This window comes from Fringilla coelebs (assembly GCF_963513975.1).
Source record: "Fringilla coelebs genome assembly, chromosome: 2".
Taxonomy (NCBI): domain Eukaryota; kingdom Metazoa; phylum Chordata; class Aves; order Passeriformes; family Fringillidae; genus Fringilla; species Fringilla coelebs.
Genome location: NC_140029.1, coordinates 89,241,650 through 89,260,988, shown reverse-complemented (window position 1 = coordinate 89,260,988; position 19,339 = coordinate 89,241,650). Strand labels below are relative to the sequence as shown.

At 42.2% G+C, this 19,339-nt stretch overlaps 1 protein-coding gene across 1 annotated transcript in view; it reads right to left on the bottom strand.

Moving 5' to 3' along the window:
• Positions 1–746: 746 nt before the first annotated feature.
• Positions 747–19,339, bottom strand: part of CLCN1 (chloride voltage-gated channel 1) — a gene marked incomplete at both ends in the record, with an annotated part of 35,422 nt that continues 16,829 nt past the window's right edge. The window contains 15 exons of the mRNA XM_084200945.1: positions 747–1,142; positions 1,634–1,720; positions 3,627–3,731; positions 4,357–4,395; positions 5,173–5,255; positions 6,671–6,776; positions 6,897–7,111; positions 7,614–7,747; positions 8,438–8,651; positions 8,777–8,887; positions 10,207–10,276; positions 11,704–11,853; positions 12,306–12,390; positions 13,685–13,786; positions 16,221–16,305. Coding sequence (XP_084057071.1) covers positions 747–1,142; positions 1,634–1,720; positions 3,627–3,731; positions 4,357–4,395; positions 5,173–5,255; positions 6,671–6,776; positions 6,897–7,111; positions 7,614–7,747; positions 8,438–8,651; positions 8,777–8,887; positions 10,207–10,276; positions 11,704–11,853; positions 12,306–12,390; positions 13,685–13,786; positions 16,221–16,305 — 1,982 coding nt within the window. The remainder of the gene's footprint in view (positions 1,143–1,633; positions 1,721–3,626; positions 3,732–4,356; positions 4,396–5,172; positions 5,256–6,670; positions 6,777–6,896; positions 7,112–7,613; positions 7,748–8,437; positions 8,652–8,776; positions 8,888–10,206; positions 10,277–11,703; positions 11,854–12,305; positions 12,391–13,684; positions 13,787–16,220; positions 16,306–19,339) is intronic.

Here is a 19,339-nt window from a genome sequence, read left to right as displayed (position 1 = left end):
TTAAAGATTTTCCCATTCTGTTTCAAAATTTCAGAGATGATGGGAAAACAAAGAAGCTTTTTTCTCTTCCAGTGTTTTCTAAAGCCTTGGCTGAATTCAAGACATGAGACATGCACCAAACACTTCCCTCCCATCTGTTTTTAGGGCATGGCTCAGCTATAGGACAGAGGAGAAGCTCCTAACTGCATCCCCATCCAGGAAAATCCCAGAGTAAAAATTGAGAAAGAATAAAAATGTTCTACATGGGAATGTTTGGGGGGGGTTGCAAGATAAGAGCCAGTGAAAAGGAGCTGCAGCAGCATGGACAGGGTGGCAGTCAGAAGCGGCAGTATGCTTCTAGGCTGGAGGTCTGGCTGTGGTACACTGCTGCATGCAGGCCTGGTAGAGCCGGAAGGACGGCACCAGTGGTGAGTGAGAGCTGATCCTCCTCCCCTTTCCACATGGCAGATTGACCCAGGGCATCCTGGCTGTGTCAGCAGTATCCATGTCCTGTTACAGTGTGCTCTGCCTGCATCAGGCTCCTTGCAGTCCAAATCTGACACCTGCACACGCCCCAATAGTCCAGCAGCCCAACAGTCTGCCCAGAGGGAAAGCATCAGAAGAAAGGGTCAGTCTGATGTCCCTCCTCCCAGCTGAATCGTTCCTCTGTGGGGATTGCAAAGAACATCCAAAAGCTTCTCTTGGAGGAGCAAACGCAAGAAGACTGGCTCACTGAAGAGTGTGATGGACTGCTACCCTCACACCAGCTATAGGGGAACATCATCTTCATCATCCTCATCTTCATCCAGGTCAGTGGTACGTAGGTTTATGTCCTTGAGGATGTCTGAGATGTTTTCAGCAACTCGCCCTGTCATCTCCATCTCTTCCAGCTCGGTATCTGTGGCATAAGCAGAGCTGGGGACTTCCCCCTCTTCCTGTGAGTGTGAGGGCTGGGGGGAGTGTGAGCTGGGGGGCAGAGGGCTCTCGGTGCCCAGGTCTGCTGCTTGCTCTGTTGTCACCGTGCCGTTGTCCTCCCGGCCCCACGCCTGCGCGCCCTGCCCGACCTTGGCGGTGCTGGAAGTCCGGCTGATGTCGCGGAAACTGGCAAGGGGAGGTCGGAGACGGACCCCAGAACGGGTGGAACCCTCTATTGCCTTCTGGAGCTGAAAGAAGAGAAACACTTCAGAAATAAAAAACACGAAAGGGAGGCTGACCCAGCCCTACCCAGCAGAAGTTCATCTACTCCCCAGGGTAAAGGGAACACAAATAGTGTCACAGCTCTGCCTCTGGGGCCTGTGGAGATAATTTTTTACACTGGTGATGTAATGAAAAATTCCATGGTAAACAACAAATTCCACACCTCTTTCAGAAACAGTAATAGCCACTCAGTTAAGCGTGGCTATTAAGCCTGCACTCATGCAAAAGATGAACCTGTTAACATCCCTGTAAACAACACCTGCTGCCTCTGAAATGCAGTCATTCATTCCTTTACGTGGCTTCCAAAGAGCAGACTCAGAATTCAACACTGGACTGAAAATGTAGCACTTGCCGTTATATATATTCCCAGCTGGAACTCGCAGCACCTGTGAGTTACTGCAGTGATCCGCAGGACACTTGCAGTTATTGAGGAGGATGGCAGAGGATGTGTACTCACCTCTTCCAAAGCCAGCACTCCCCTCAGCTTCCCCATGCTGGTTACGTAGGCATGGCTGAGGCCCAGCAGTGAGAACAATGTGTGTGTCTAGGAGCAAAACCACAAAAGACCATCTCAGGGGCTTTGGAAATGGGCAACACAGAACTTGGTGCTAGAGCTGGGATTCAGGATTTAGAAATAGCAATCACAAAGGCACAAAACTGTGCAGTTATCCCAGTGAGAAATTACATCTTCCCTTCCCTTTTGTATCTGCCAAATGCTGCTCTTTGCTCCTTCTGCTGTGCAGCTGTAGTTGGGACTGTGCTGATGATGGAGAGCACATTCTCAAGGTCATTCTCATCCTGCAGCTGGTGGAGATTCACATACAACACAACACCCTGTGTTGTGCATTTGGAGACCTGTGCAGATCCTGTTTCATTTTGGGGCTGGAAACTGAACTACCATATGTAATGTCAAAAGCTGCTTAGGTTATTTATTGCAGTGCTTTCCTTATCAATAGAGGATCTCTTTTTTCTTGTCCCAGAATATTTTCTGTGAAAACTTAAGCTTGTTGCTGCTTATCCAGTGCAGTGAGAACACTGAGAACAGGTTATTCCCTTTCTCTTACAAAGTCTCCTTGAAAGGACAGATATCACACTGCTATCAGTCTTCTTTTCTTCAGCCTAAATATACCCCATTATTTTACTATTATTCACAGATCTGGGTTTCCAAAACTTTCCACATTTTCAGTGCTCATCCCTGGTTTATTTCCAACCTCCAGGTTCTTGAAGCTGAGCTCTAGCTGGACTTTACCTGTGGCCTTACATGAAATCATTCTGTCACAGCTAGTGTTTGACCTTTTTTTTAGCATCATGAGAAACTGAATGTCATATTCAAGTGTAAACTAGGAAAAATCTAATTTCTCAAGAATAAGACATTTTACTCTAAAGTAAAAGAAAATCAAAGAAAAGAAAACCTGGTTAAATATAGCTTGGTCATGATAAATTTTGGTATTCTTTTCATTTTCAGTTGTCTCACATTTAGCTCTAACTGTGCATATTTCACATAGTTTGATTATTTATTCCTGGGTTTTTTGGTTTTGGGTTTTTTTGTGCGTCCAAGTTAAGTTGATTTGTCTGTTATTTCAGAGTTTCTCACTTGCTCTTCTGTATGACAGGTATGAAACTTTCCCCATGATCAGCCTTTTGGTATAATTTTTTGTAAGCCCATATTCTCAAAGATAAATGCTAGTGGTTTTCAGATTACTTCACCTACCCCTTCAGAAAACTCATCTGAACTACATGCTAGCTTATTCTTATTTTGCTCAAGGCTGAGATCTTAACAGTAATTAATTAATTTAGTACAAGGCTTATCCTGACCATTCACATTAAATATTGATAAAGGCATGCACTGTGCACTTTTGCTTCAGTAGACTGTTTTCCCTTTCCACTAAGTGAAAGCCCAGTCCTATCTTCCTCCTGACGGACAATGATCGCTTTACTCCCCTGTCATCCTGTGCTGACTCCAGGTGTTGCATGATCCAGCTTCTTCTTTCCTTGTACTCAAGTTCCATGAAGAGCCTGTGACACAGGCAGACTCTACACCCTGAGTAGAGGGTTTCTGAAAACTGAAAACCCTCTGAGAAACACCCTGAGGAATCCAGGAGTGCTCATTCCAGTGCTGCACACTGACAGGGCAGAGTGTCAACCTCAGTGTAATGCCCCAGCAGCAAGGCACACAATGCTGCTGTTAATGTAGCAGATTTTTTTTTTTTTTTGTCCAAAAGCTTTTTAAATAAATGGACTCAGACTTCTTATCACAAAGGCTTTCATTTTGCAGGAGATTGGAGATACACACAGAAGAGTACAGGAACAAGCTCCCTTCTGTAGCTCGATGTGAAAGTGGCTGGTGATAGTAGTTGTAGGTGAAGACAAGGAGAAGAAATAAGTCACAGACTGGACTTTGAATGAGTGGAGGAAAGCGATGTATGCCTCAGGGAGACATCTGCACTCACCTTGTGCAGGGAGGTTCTCTCCACCAGTTGGAAAGGGGAGGGATCTACGCGGCAGCTGTCAAAGCACACGCTCTTGTTCAGCTCCTCCTGTTCCCAGGCATCTATCTGACACAGGAAAGAAGGGGAGTCACTCTTACAGCTACCTGCAGCATTGCTGACTTGTGTACCCAAACTAGTCCCCTCCTCCTGTTAATGCTTCTTCCTTCCTGTGTACAGCATTCATCTTGTCCATTCTATCTCACCCCTGAGGTTTCCTGTCCCTTTCTTGCCAGATGCCAAGTCCCTGTGGAAACAGGGCAATTCAGAGATTTCCTGAGAAGACTGGGTTTTGTTTTCTCCTTCTTAAAAAGGGAGTGAACATCTTTAGCTTTTCTTTCTGAGTGCATTGTTGTTGCAAGATAATTGATCCCTTGTGTAAGAAATGAAGGAACAATGTGGGCACACAGGAGGATTTAGATGAGGGGGCACCTATGGAGGCCTCTAGTTTAAAACCCTGCTACAGCAGGGCTGACTTGAAAGCTAGATCAGATTAGGTAGAGTCTTACCAGCACATCTAGACAATCTCTTCTCTTATGGGTGAGACTTGCCCACTGTGCCACTCCAAGAAGAAAATTACTTTGGCTATGGCTTTATTTGGCAATCACTGAGGTTCCTGGAGTATTGCAAGTGATAGGAAAAGGGTACAAGTAGCACTCACATGACCTCACTCCATTTCTGCACCTCATCTTACCTCTTCTGGTGTCATTGTCTCAGTGACTTCCACTGGCTCCTGTAGGAGAAAACACTGTTCAGGGCAGCCAAAGAACCCACAGTTTCACAGAGTACAGAAAGGGAAAATCTGCACAGCCTCCTCACCCCATGTGGTCCCCTTTTTGTTCCAAATGGTGTATTAGATTTTCCAAGTGCTTAGATTTTCTTTATACTCATCCCTTATGTGGTGTACTCTGCCCTTGCTTTGCTTCCCTTGCCAGTGGCAGTTCACCATGGAGTTCTGCTGGAGCAATTCAGGTGCCTAAATATGGCCATCTAATACTAATTTACATGCTCTCAGGATATCCCACATGGGGTCCAACCTCTGCCCTGGAGTGGATGGGTCTCCCATAAGCTCTCTCTGTTATCCCCAAACCCTGTGCAGATGTGTCAGATAACCAAGGGCAAGTTTAACATGGCAAGAGCCAAAAGCCTTTTTTTTTTTTCATTTTTCTCCATCTGTCCAAAACTGTTTGCCAAACGGAAGAGAACTGCATTTCATTGCATGGTAGCCAAAATATCGTTAATTTTTTCACTGAGGAAAGATGCCCAAACTCAATCATGATGGTAGCCTGGGACCTGAGCACAGGTGAACTGACTCTCTAGGAAGATGCACACTCCTTTACAGTAATCACAGCCTTTCTCCTTGGAGGGAGTTCCCCACTGATGCTCTCAGAATTCAGGACCATAACTGTGTCCATGCTTTAGCCAGCCAAATGCTGAACATCTCAAGTTTCTAGATCCATTGCATTCCCTTCCTTCTTCAGGGTACTACCAGGCTCTGTGTAGCCCTGACCTGGATGGTGCTCTCTGTTTCATGTGGCCGGCTGCAATGGCACAAGAGCTGCTGGATCAGTTTCCTCAGACTCCTGAAACTGCCTGAAGGATGAGAACAAACACGTGGATAAGAGAGAAGAACAAATGAGAGACAAAAATACAAAGCCCCATACCTAATGCATCCTCTTAGCCAAGGCAGGCTGGGAAATGCTATGAGTGACATGATAGAGCTGGGCGGGTCACAATCTGGCATTCAGTCTGTAAGATGGTGTCTGGGGCATTCCAGAATGAATATTCCCATGCAACAAAACATTTCAACAAACTGAATGTGACAGGTGCCAAGGGATGAGGAGTCCATGCGTTCTGCCAGCGGTGGAATGATGGGAATAGAAAAGACCAAAATGATACCTCCCAGGTAAGGAGTTAGCAAAGAGGAGGAGACAGGGCCTGGTGCTGTTGTGAACAAGGCTGTGGAGGAAGTCTGGTCAGAAACAGTGATAGCTGTGAGCCTAACTAAAAAAAGAAAAGCAAGGTCTCATGAATTCATTCCTGTTCCACTTCCTTTGTCATTCCTGGGTCACCCAGTTCTAGCTTCACGTAAAATGTTTCACACACTGTCCTTGTTTTCATATCTGGTTCTTTTTCTGCTTTGGTAGGATTGGTGGATGGTGACCCACCACTCCACTGCTCTGGAAGCATAAAGTGGATTTTTCTATGCCTTAGAGGTTTAGTCACACATGAGGTGTGTTAATGAACCAGAATGTGCTATATGCTCTATTACATGTAACACTTGGGTGCCTGAAAGCACGGGCTAAAGCCCTATCCTCTGTACTCATTCTCAAGACTGGGCTACATCTCTGTGCTTACTCACTCTCTGCATATTTCAGGATGCATAAAGGATAAAACAACCCACCATCCTGCATCACATATATATGAAAAATGAATCAGCCATGAGCTATGAGTACAGTCTTGAAAGCAAAGCTAATACAGGCTGGGGTGTGACACAAAAGAGCACAATACATCAATGTTTGTCCATCACATTGATGCAGCTGAATCAAAGAGATGTGTGTTCAAGGGAGGAGCCTTTCAGTTTTGGAGATGGCTGAGCAACAGCCTAAGCTACTCAGAAACTTAGTGCAGATGTTTTCAAGCTGCTTTCCCCAGGGAGATTTACTCATGTGCTAAAGGAGCCAAAAATGGCACCATACTGTGCAGACTCTACAGAAAATGTCCAAGGATTGTTATTGCAAAGAATGGAGTGGGGAGACAGAGAGAGTCCATCCTTACTGGGCCTACTTATTCTGTGCTGCCTGAGGGATCGTAACAGAAGATATTTCCAGGTACATTACACTGATGCTGGGCTGCACTGACAAAGTGTCCTTCAGGAACAGCAGAGAAAGCTCCTCCTCTCAGTCTCTAGGAAACCAGCCCCTCACACAGACAAGTTCACACAGTTAGCATGAAAGCATCCCCAAGCTGGCTAGGATGTGGTTGAGCCATGACAGAAGTTACCATACCTGAGTGTTGCTGGGGCTCCAAGGTTTCAGGCATTTGTTTAAGAGGACTTGTGGGGCCATTTGGCTCCTCTGGGTAACTGGGAGTGGGACTTGGAGGCCGAGGCAGCTGTTACAGAAAGGAGAGAAAATAAAGTCCACCTTGTGCCCTTAATTTCTCAGCCTCCCCAAATGCCTAACTGCTTCTAAGCAGCCTCTACATTACAGTCTGTCCACTTCTGTCCCTCACCTCTCCCTTCTCCTCTGTATCCTCATCCTCATCGACATAAGCAAAAGAGTCGTGCTTCAGCTTGGGCAGGTTTGCCCAGGGTCCATCGTAGGGTGCCTCGTTCAGCTCCTGCTGCCTTTCTCTGCTGAGGAGCCGCCGCCGCTCTGGGCTGATGTGTGTCTGCAGGAGAGCCTGCAGCTCTGACCGCTCCACGGAGCCCAGCAGGATCATGGACTCTGCACAACACAGCAGGGAAGCCGTTAAACCACCTCAAGGTTTTGAATGTCCCCTTCCACACATCACCCCTTTCTCCTTCCAGCCTCTTCCAGGTGCTCAGGCTCATACTATCTAGAGCTGTACAGGAGTCACTGACCCACCCTGTGGTGGCTCCTAGGCTGTGGGGCTGTGGAAGGGACCTCGCTGTCCTGAGCTCTGCCACCCCATGCATGCTTTTGGCTCATGCAGGATCCCAGGAGGACCCTGTTGTCACAGTTCAGTCTACAGACTTCCCACACACCTCCCTTATGTGCTGGATCTGCTTCACTTCCCACACTCCAGCTTCTCTGTCTGTCCAGCTGAAACAGCTGTCTGCCATACGTCATCCACAGCAGGAGATTTTTAGGATTTTCTTTTTAATGTGGTAGGTCACACTGCCTGCTTCACACCATGTTATTTCAAAGCTAGTTTCTCCAAGCTGAGACAGTCTTCAGGAAGGACCCGTTTGTCCACATTGCCTACCTGGCGAGTCCACCAAAGGCAAAGATTTCACTGTGGTGCTTTGGAGTACCTCTTGCAAATCTCGGTATTTACAGTTGGAGGAAACAAATTTCACATCTTGGACCATAATATCCTCAACGAAGATATTGTATTTGCTGTGAATTTGGGGAGGATAAGAGGAAGAGTTAGCATATTAAAAATGTCAAGCACATTAATTCCCTAAAGAAATACCCAAATGACTACTTTTTTTAAAAGTGCTCAAAATACAGCTGCCAAATGATCTTCTGTGAGAGTGACCAGAGGACTTTCCAAAAGGATAAATACAGATTAACTGGATTTCCATTACAGTTGTATTTCACTCCGTTACCCCTCACCATAAAATACACACATGTATACATATATGTATAGATGGTTTTTATATACATACCCATGTGTATGATATATACTAGAGAGGGGAAGATATTTATAGGAATAACGGAGTTTTGCTTCAAGCCAAATATCCAAATAAAGTATTTCAAACGTTTGCTGGGGAAAAATATCCAAACCCCACTGAATTTAGATAAATGAGACTCCTGATTTTTAAATTTTTAAGCTGAGGCAACTTGGAAATATTAATGCAAATTCAGTAACAATGCAGGTCATTGAAACTTGTGCTTTCAGTGAAAAAAAAGAAGAGGACTTTTCTCCATTTTTATGTAATTCTACTCCAACACTTGTTTTTTCTTACTGCAGGCCTATTGTGCCTTCTTAATTCCTTTGTAGTACCGGACCCTTTTCATAACCTTTTACTCCCCTGTGGTCTTAACCTCTCCTGCTTCATTTCCTTGCCTGTTTTGCTACTATACCTTATGTGATTCCAGCCCAGGTCTGGCAGGTAGGGTAACTTCTTCACCTGGATAATGCTGTCATAGAGGCTGGGCTGCAAACTCTGGGCCACCATGTTGGCAAGGATGACAGCCACCATCATGGGCAGGATGTGAGAGATCTGACCTGTCAGCTCGAAGCAGATGACAGCGGTGGAGACAGTGTGGCTCACCGCTCCTGTCAAAGCTGCTGCACCTTTCCCAGGTAGGAGAAGGAATAGGGAGAGAAGAAGACTGTCATATAGAAACAGCATATCATGTCGACCAGGAAAATTACAGCAGTGGGACAAGGTGAAGAAAAAGGAAGGTGTGGAGGCTCACCAATGACAGCATACCCTCCAGGTAAGATTTGGTAGAGAATGTCGTCAAAGAGGATCCCGTTGGGAAAAAGCGATGCCATGATTTCCCCGATGAGACGTCCAAATGCAGCGCCTGAAAAATGTCACTGACAGTTATGGAGTTAACGTTTAGGGAACATCCAGTCTGTGCTGTGCAGCTGTGCTGGGCAATCACTTGGATATTTTCTAACAGAAATGAAGCCAAACCTTACATTAAAATGACACTGGTAACTAAAGAGTAGTTCTCAGTTACAAAATACAGAAGTTAGACTCCAAGAGGAAGAAAGGGTACTAAGATTGTTAGACACAGTTGACCCCTTGTTCATCCACTTGGGCACACCAGGCACAGCAGTAGCTGTGATTCCCAGGCTGGAGGACATATTTTCACACTGTGTGCAATGTCAGTCCAGATCACAGTTGAGGCCCTTTAGACTCTCATAGTGTGAATGTCTAAACATTAGAATCACAGCTTACAGAGGAGTTTTTGTGGGAACTGACTTCAGGAGGTCTTGTTCTGACCCTTGCACAGAAAAGGGCTGATTTTGAAGTGATATGGAGTCACCCATGTCTTGTTCAGACAGGTTTTACAAGTCTGCAAGGATCTCTTGGACTGCTGGACACAAAATGGCACAGTGTTCCAGAATTGTATCTAAAATGCTGAATGCATAGAAACAAGCAATTTCTTTGCATTGCTGTCTAGGTCTTCTCCTAATACAGCCCTGATGTTGGTTAGCCTTCATCACTGCAAAGGGCATGGTTACTGCCTCATGTTCAGTTGCTGCCTGCCAGAACTCAGAGGTCCTTAGAGCACCCTATTTCATTTGAGAGTTGTGGGTACTTAATGCTGAACATCATGAGTTTGTATAGTTCAGTCTAACACAGCATTTCTTTCTAGAGAGAAAACATCACATTAACATCACATTATTTTGAAATTTTTTTTTGTGTTGTTATTGGAATCAAAACCAGTTAAAAGTCAATAAACTTTTTATGTTATCACATTTCAGTCAGAAGAAAGGAGTTAAATTACATTGTGGGTACTAGTTTTGAGGTTATCTCTTCTGGCTGGCTTTCAGGGGTGAAAGGAGCAGCTACTATTAATTGTAGGATGGAAGTTCCTCTGTAAGTGAAGAGGCATAGAGATTAGAAGGCCATGGCTCAGCATGTCTCCCCAAGTGTGGCCTTCCTTATGTAAAAGGGGAGGGATTACCTACTTGGCATTTGGTTTCAGGGGGTTGAGGAAATGTCAAAAGCAGAGACCCAGAGGCTGGTCTATGGACTGCTAATGAGGTTGTCATTGACATCAAGTGATGACTCCTCATATTCCAGATGAACCCTACTGGGTGTGTGTCTCTCCTATTCTCTCCCCCTGTCAGATGAATATGCTGCAAAACAAAATTGAAACTCACAACTCACCTAATACGAAAACAGGCATGAAGCCTCCACAGGGGATTGGCATCGTGGTGGCAATAACAGCCATGCAGAACTAGAACAGAGGCAGAGGGTGCAGTTGTTACTGAGCAGCAGTAGCATTTCCTGCTGCCCCACTCTGTGCCCCCTGGCTACAGAGACCAGAAAGCTGCTGAGGTGTAGTACTGCTAACTGAGCTCTGTCTTTGCAGTACCAAACCTGGCCAAATACAGCTGAAAACTGACTATACTGCAGTGCAGAATCAGGCCAGGCCTTTGCCCAGAGTCATAATAGCACTTTCTTGGTTATGTGGTCTATCCCAATGCTGAATATATCCAGAAGAAAACCAAGAGCAGTTATCTAGTGATTAGAGAAAGCCTTTGGTTAGCAGGACAATGCCAATTAATCTAGTGACTGAGGGTACAGCTCCTCCAAAGGCAGAGGGGCGCAGGGCAGTGGTCCCCTCCTCCTTTCCACTCCTCTTTTCTTCAAGTAAACAAGATGTTTTCTGCTTGGTACACTGTGATAAGAATTATCACAGAAGGAGAACTCTTAACTACCTGTCAGATATTGGTAGAGTTTTACTTTAGGTGGAAACAGTTGTGTCAATCAGTCATTAATAGCTGTTCTTGATTTACCGAAATTTTCAAATGACACTGCAAGGTGGCCTTAGCTCTTCTGTCTCTTTGCAATAAGTAAATAATAAAAGAACTAGCACCTATTCTATGATTTTTTAAAATCTGTCTATCTATCTATCTATCTATCTATCTATCTATCTATCTATCTATCTATCTATCCATTTATCTATCATCTTAGGAAAACCTTCTTCTTGCTACTTTTATTTTGAACATTGGAAGATGATGTTTTCTTCTTTCAAATGTCTTTATTTTTTGCTGTGTCCTATGTCAATTACACAGCTGATCCTTTCAGAGGCTGAACAGTTGCAACTTCCACATACCATGTCAGCTCAGAATATTTAATCTGCTGTTGCTTTCTGGCAAGTGAACAAAACTGTTTCCAGCTGCATTTCTCCATCAAGTTTTGATGGACTGCTAACAAATCCTTGAGCCCCACACAACTATAGATTGTCTCCTATCTGAAGTCAGGAATATCAAATAGACTGTATCAGATTTTGTTTAGATCAAACACAAATTATCTGAGAGCTTTTTCATCAAGTATTTGTTTTTGTGGAACCTGAGAAATCTTTCCTGATTTGGTTTATCCTACCAGCTACTACACAGTGAACACCAAAGGTCGTTCAGCAGGATGCATGAGGAGGATGACCTAGGGAGCAGAAAAGACTACTAAATTAAGGAAACTATTCCCTAATAATTTTGGTCATTCAAGTTGGACAAACAGCACATCAGAAGGTGTAGGAATCCATTGCAGCTGTAGTGCTTCATTCAATACCTAGCAGCTCCTCAATGGCACTTCACAAACTGCTTTACAAAAGGGAAGAACATTCAATCGGAATAAAGGGTTATGGTGAGCTGGGCTTCCTACCTTCACGAGGAAGAAAAGCAGGATGGTGACAAAGACACTGACTTTAGGATGGATCCAGGCAGCAGATTTCCCTAGGATCTGGGTGTCCCCAGAGTGTTTGATCCAGGTATAGTTATCAAAGAGAGTGCTGATGGCTTCCCGTGGCATCAACTAAACAGCAAAAAAACAGGTATGAGTCATGAGATCAGATGGAGTAAATATTCTCTCTCTATTACAAGGAGGCAGAGGAGATTTTTACTGTGGGAATTCATGACTATGAGACTTAATTCACATTTCTAATCCTCAGGAAGACAGACAGAACTTTACTCAACAGGTGAAGAGATAATTACTTTTACACACAGGGTAACATCTTCCTTATCATTTGCTTAGAAGAGTGGATAATTGCTTTTACCCATGGGTAACATCTTATTATTTGCTTTGAAGAGTGGACCTTTTCAAGTTTTCTATGAAGGAGGTAGCAGAGATCATATAGTGCCTCCTCAGTCCAGACTCCTCCCATATCGTTCTTCCCTTTTCCCTGACACAAGGTTATTGGGGCAGAGGGTAAGGAGACAACATTCCAAAGAACTGCACAGAATTGAAAACACAGTTTCCAGTCTCACCTCTCCTGCCATGAACTGCCCGAATCCGTGAGGAAATGTCACAGATGCTATACAGAAGGTTATAACTGCAGGGTATATCAGTCGGCTGTAAAGGAAGAAAGGTATTACAATGTGGCCTCACATTCTGCTCTTGCAGCACCATCACTTCAGGACTAGGAATTCTATTTCTGTGAAGCTCTCTGTATTTGTATCCATTGCTTTGGAGTGCTGTTACTGGCAGTTTAATGCCCTGCTCCATTGTGACACTTCACAAGCACTGAGACAGCATGAGCCCAAACTGCTTCCCTGTGCTGGACTAATCCCGTCATGTGTCCCTTGGCAAGTTACTGTTTCCTACAGGAAGTGTTGGCTGAGATTTAGGAAGACAATATAACCTTTCATTTGATTCAGTCTAGGACCTACAAAATTTTGAGAAGTCAGTGAAAAGTAAATTCCTATTTTTCAGGCTTGGCTCTACTTCTCTATTAACTTGATTTGATAGCCCTGCTGCTGTTTGTGGGTAAAGGCTACATGATGAAGAAAGACATTTTTCCTTCCACATAAGAAAGTAAGCTAATTTGAACTTCTGTTTATTTAGTGGTTTTCTTCTGGTCAGGCCTGCAACTGGATAAGAAAAAAGTCTTCCATGCCTCTCGACTTCAAAAATTCTCATAGTATCAGATCTTTCTCTGAAAAGAGGCTGAAGACATTTACAGCTAGCCACCATTTCTTGTACAAGTTATGAACTTTGGAGGTTAGGACTTTAATACAGAAGGGAAAAAAGTATCTTCAAGTGTCCTGTAAAAACTTTATTGTCAAGACTTTTATTTTATTTTGCATTTCTCTTCCATGCTGCATTTCACACTATTTGGCTACTATCAGTTTCAGCTTTTGGTTCATAACAATTGAGCATATTCGTTGCATTTTTGCCAATACTTTGATTAAAAACCAAAGATGTATTTAAAAAATATAGTTAGATTTCAGCTGTATTTAATTTTCCTGAAATATAAATAATGTTGAATTTTTCACAGATCATAAAAAACCCAAACAAACCAGAAACAGCATGATTTTAAAAAGCATGATCATTGATTTTCTAATTAAAAATATTTTCTGTCCAATGAATAGTTTGCCTTATCCTCTTAACAAATATTGCAGAGTCTCCCTTCCAAATCAAGAAGCTATTTGAAACTATGGCGGCTGATCAAAAGGAAAATCCAGTGCAGGAAAAATTCTCTTGATGTTTGCAGAGATCTTACTCTCATACAGGAGCAGTTTCTCATATTTTTACTTTTTTAGACATGAAATAGGTCTGCTGTCTTCCAGAAAGCATTTGCTACTATCCAGTACCAGTAGGGTGTAAGAATCTGGTCCCTAAAGAGAATATCTTCACAAGCACTCACTATTTGGTGAGAAACTGGCTCAGGGCTTTATGACGTCGGATGCCCAGGACCACTTGGCGATTGAGATAAACAAAAAAGGCTCCAAGGAATCCAGAACATATGCTAAAACGGAGAAAAAGAATTAAAATCATGCCAAACAACAGATAACACACAAACCATCAACCAAGAAAATGAGTTTAAGTAGTTTAATCTTCAGCTGCTCGTGAAGTCTTTTGAATGTCAGCTAGAGGACTCCTGCAGCAGCTCATTTGAAGATATTGACTCCCTGATGAAAGGGGAGAATTATCTTGGACCTCTGTCATGCACACTACTATTTTACCAATTTTCTCTTGCTGAGAGGGGACAATCTATAAAATGCTTTATAAAAAGAGACTGACAGTTCTCTCTGGGGGCTCGTGAAGAGCAACGGGGCAAAGAGCAGTATTGTCAGAACTTAAACCTCAGGTTGGAACAGAAAATAGTAAAAATGAGGGGAGTTTTAAGTCTGATTCAGTAAAATTATACGCCTACAACAATTACTAAAAGTGATAGGAACTCTTGTGCCTAAAGCAAAGTATATCATCTCTATGATCCTAATCACTTAGGCTTATGCTCCTGATTTTAATAAAGTAAGAAAAAAGTGTAGTTGTCTAAGAATTGGTGTGATCCTTAGGCTCTGTAGCTTAATGAGACTTGGATAAATAGGGCCTAATACTCAAACATGAAAAGAAAAGGAAGAGTGAAAAAAGACTGCATTTAGAATTGGTAAAGGGAAGCTTTATTTTAGGTGGCAAAAAATAACCCACGTAATACTGAGGATAAAGACAATATTTTCATTCTATTAATTTCTAAAATTAATGAACTTCTGCTTTGTTATAGGTTATGCATACATTTGCCAAATCTCATTCAATGAATTATTCAATGAATTATCTTAAAACATTGTACGTTGAAAATAATCCTGCTTCATCATTTAAAAATTGCACAGAAACACGTTTAAACTAAATATAAAGCTTTTCACAGACAAACCTTTCAATGAATTACTCTTCAGTATTTTAAGCCAACACTGATTAGAACAGTGTTTAAAATAGACCAGTCCCTTAGGCAATATAAGCCTAAAGACTGCACAGTCAACTGAATTGCTCTATAATATTTTATATTAAAATATAGGTCTCTCCATTCCTGTCTATCATTTTATCAGTAAACAGGAAGTGCTCCTTCTGTATAGATTATGCAAATTAACATTTGGTTACACAGAAAAACATGATCTACCCATTGATAGTGCTTGTCCCACCTGATGGTGAAGAAATATGTTGGGTAGAAAGAGAGTTCAACTTTGAGACTTAGTGTTAAGAGAATTGGGAGCATTCCAAGTTGGCATCAAGACTTTATCCAAAACTTTCCAAGCCTTTGGGGTTGTTTTTTATTTTAGAGACCACATTGGACACCCAGGCATTTGAAAGCATTTGAAAGCAAGTTGTCATATATTCCTTTCCTAGCCTATGTGCAATGCTGAAAAAAGCCAGCTCTGTCAACTCTGTCCAAAACATAGTGACAAGAAGTTTTGCCTTCTAACAACCAGCTGTAAAGTCACAAGGATTATGTTTTTCCTTGCCAATCTAAACCAGTAGATTCCTCCAAGTTCATTAGGCAAGTCTGTTTAAGGGAAGAACAAAGTGAATACATGTTGCTAGCAAGAGCTCCTGTGTATTCACAGATTTTTCAATATAGCTGATGTCTTCAAAAACCCCACTTGATTTCATATTCAAGTAAATTAGTGGGAGAGCAGCCTACTAAAATAGGCTGGAAAACCTCAAATATATTTCTGGTCTTGGATGGAAGTCTTGCAAGGGAATATGTTCACAACACCAGAACAGGCGTTTGTTCCTACAGTGTATTCCTTTCATTACTGCTCTGAAGTGATTTCCCTAGAGCCTCCCTCAAGCTCTAACCACATTTTTCCCCACAGTAATTCCAAATTCATCTTTTCTCTAGTATTTCCCAATTTTCATTTTTCTTCAGTTTATTCTTTCATTTTCTCCAAATGAATGATTATTCTCACTGGATCCAATTACTGTTGGTTACCCTTGTCACCATGTCAGGTATACCAACCTCTCTCAAAAGGGAAAATCATTCTGAGCTTGTGAAAAGGAAACTTCAGGTTAAACCTTTTGTTCCGTCTGTGTCATGTGAAAAGGCCATTCTTGTTGGATCAGTTCATTTGGGGATAATGTCAAAACAATTAAAGAGCCATTCAATAGATCTATTCCCAGAATTTTGACCAAGTTAGACTTACTTTTTTTTTTTTTTACCTCCGAGCCTAATTTCTGAAAAAGCTGCATGGAAATAATGAACACCTTAATAATACCCATATTTCCTTCCTTAGCCATTGTGATACACTGGTACCATTTCTGAAGGAAGAATTCCAACAAATATAAGACTTATTTGCGGCAACTAAAGTGACTAAAAGTGATGTATGTAACTTTTTGGCAGAAGAATTCCTAACACAGATCATATTCTAACCTTTGTAGGGCAAGGTGTCAGTTTCCTGGAAACTTACCCTATTATAGCAAATGCTGGCAGCTCTTGCAGATCAAAGGGGAAATCCATGCGGAAGTTTGTTCTGAAGAGGGCTGTGATGGTAACTGTGAAAGACAAAAGGTAGAGGAGGAAAGAAAATAATGAGGTGAGAAGTTAAGTACAATAAAAGCTAGGGGTAAGGACAAGGAAACTTGTTTATACATGCTCCGGTGGGGTTTCTTGACATTATATACAAAATTACAGACTGGCAGACTGCTCTGATTTAGTAGGTTCTATTTCTGAGCATTTGCAACTCTAGCATTCTAGATGGTCTAGGTTTGCTTTCAGAGAATGTAGGCATTATTTTTAACAACAATCCCTGATTTTTAAAGGGTTTTCTTTTCTTTCTTGTCTTCTACCATCCATTCATTATTTAAAAAAAGCTCTTCCTGGTATTCTTACTGACTGAGAGGTCTCTTTGCTGAGGCAGGCAGTGCCTGCATAGCTGAGGAAGCTGTATCACTTCTCACAGTTGTGATTGCCTTCCAGAAATAAAACCCAGAACTTCACTTAAGTTACAGCTTCAAAATTTTGACTGGTACCAAAACAATGAAAGGCTTAGAGATGTAAAAGATCAGCTAAGTCCCATCTTCTCTAGCTCACCCCTCCTGGTAGTGCTACTCTGCTACAATGGAATGTTCAAACCTGAGCTGCTTTTGTCTGGAGGTGCATTTTTATGGGGAAATAATAAACCTCTGTGTGCCAACAGGTGAAGGATAAATCAGCAATTTAATGCAGACTGGAAGAGCAGCTGAATGAGGATGGCTATAAATCCCACCTTGCCCTGAATGAAGGAATTATTTGTTCAATGAGGAAATAAAAGAAGCAGTGAAAATCTAGCATATGATAATAACAGGAAGCATTAGGTACTCGTTATTTGGTCAGACAGCACTAGGTTAAGAGCAATAATTTAATGAGGTCTCAGTGGGTTACATTACCTAAGACAGCTAAGCCTAAAACTGCATTCTAGTATCCAAATTGGGAAGATCTTGCTCCCTGTCTCTTCCCCCTGCTCCTTCCCTCCTGGTGTACTATTGTTCTCCTCTCCCATCGGGCCCACTCTGACACATCACTGCCTTCTCTGAGCTCCTTTTCCTCATTAAAACCTGACATAAATCTTATCTGCTCTTTCCCTGGATTATTCCTTTGCCAGGGAAGTGAGTTGAATTGAGGGGAAGAACAAGCCCAGGTGGCACCAGCGAGGGTTAAAAGAACACTCAGGGATGGAAGATGGTGAGAAGCAGGGTGCCCTCTCTTTTGTTAGAACAGCCCAAGAAAGGGATCATCTCGATTCAGTTTTAGGAAATGGATAGTCCAAGCCACTAAATGGCAGAGCATTAAAATGTATAGTGAACTCATTTTCAAAGAGTTTTGCTACAGGGTGGCAGAGATGACCAGAGGAAAGGAAAACAGGCACAGCATTTAGTCTGGGTCTTTCTTAGTTTCATCTCTACTCCAACAGGAGAGAAAGAGATTTCCACAGAGATTCATCCTGCCGGTCAACATCCTCTTTCCTGAGTGACTAAGCCATCCTGAAACTAAATGTCGAAGCCCTTTTTTCTCCATTGGCTACAAAATGCACTGCTTTAGAGTATCTTATCCAATTCTTACAAGGCTAGAAGTAAAAAGGAATAGGAGAGTAGTTAATTTAGTGAACGTTTATTTAAAAATAGATTTGAACTTTAGGATAACACTGAGCCATGTGTAGAAGGAGCCAGAAGGAGCAGTAGAAAGGCAGGGCATGAAATCCTATGGCAAGTAAGATGAAAGCTGGGGACATGGTAAAACAGAAATCCTGAAAATTGCAGAAATCCAGCCTTCCATGACTGGCAAAGAGGAACTCAAGCTGCAGCAGCCAACCAGACTGGTTGGCAAATAACCAGATGTTATTTGGAAAGTACAGATAATGGTGTAAGGCCAGCCAACAAAGCCATGAGTATCAAGAAATCAGCAATGATTCTGTGGGTCTAAGAAATAAAAGAATTTTGGTGAGATGCTACACAACTTACTTGCATCTGTCATTCTGATGTGATCACTTCCTTACCTCCTTCCTCATGGTAGCAAGCATAATAGAACATGAACAGAGACTGAAAAGACTGGGTGTGTAACTTTTGAAGGGAAATAAATGAGCAAGAAAAGACATGAAAGGCAAGTTAGAGCAGATATGATAAAAGATCATAAAATAATGAATGACTTAGCTAGATAGAAGTTCCTAGTTCCTTAATACAAGGACAAGCAGACTGACAACACAAAGAAAATACAGAACAGTGAAAATGAATGATTTTTCATAGCCAGCTGGATCATGGAACTTTTTAACCTAGACAGTCAATGAAAAAGAACTTAGGGAGCCATTAGTATAGGTATTAAAGCTGTCTGGATGATTTTGAAGAAGGGTCAGGAGTCAAGATGATTCAGGATTAAGCTTATTTCTAGTGATTTGAAATTAAAGTAATTTCTATGGATTTGAGAGACCAAGAAGGGAGTCAGAAAAGACAAAGGGAAGGAAAGGAAATTATCTCTTGTTATCTGTCTTTGAGTTTCTTATATTTTTCTCTGGAAAGAACAGAAAGATAGGGGCTCTGGGTTTTGTGTGACAGACCCAAAGGTTAAATACAGCTGATTTTTAGGCAGTGCTACACAAAGAACAATGTAGTCAGTTTCTATGTTCAGGTAGAAAGTGTAGTCGTTTTCTATATTCCAGAGAATATTCAAACCTCATAAAAATCCAGCCCTCTGAAGTCAAGAGAGACAAGTTGTAGCAGTTATAAGTAAGTAAACTGCCCACATGGAGCTCAATAACATAGATGTAATTTCAAGAATAAAAAATAAAAGCATTATAAAGAAGAAGTTTACATAGAAATGGCAGCCTTCTGCACCAAAACTCTATGCCCACAGTGGCTGAGATGCTCTTCTGAACAAGCCTGACTTGTGCAATTTCTGTCTGCAACAAATGTCACTCTCATGCTTTTCAGTTACTTGAGACACTTTATTTTTTCAGGACCTTCAGTCAGATCCTACCAATCCTGTACTCTCCTAATCATTGAATCATCTCAGTTTTCTCGACTATCTGTTTTTAGTCAACAGATGACCAAAGCAGGC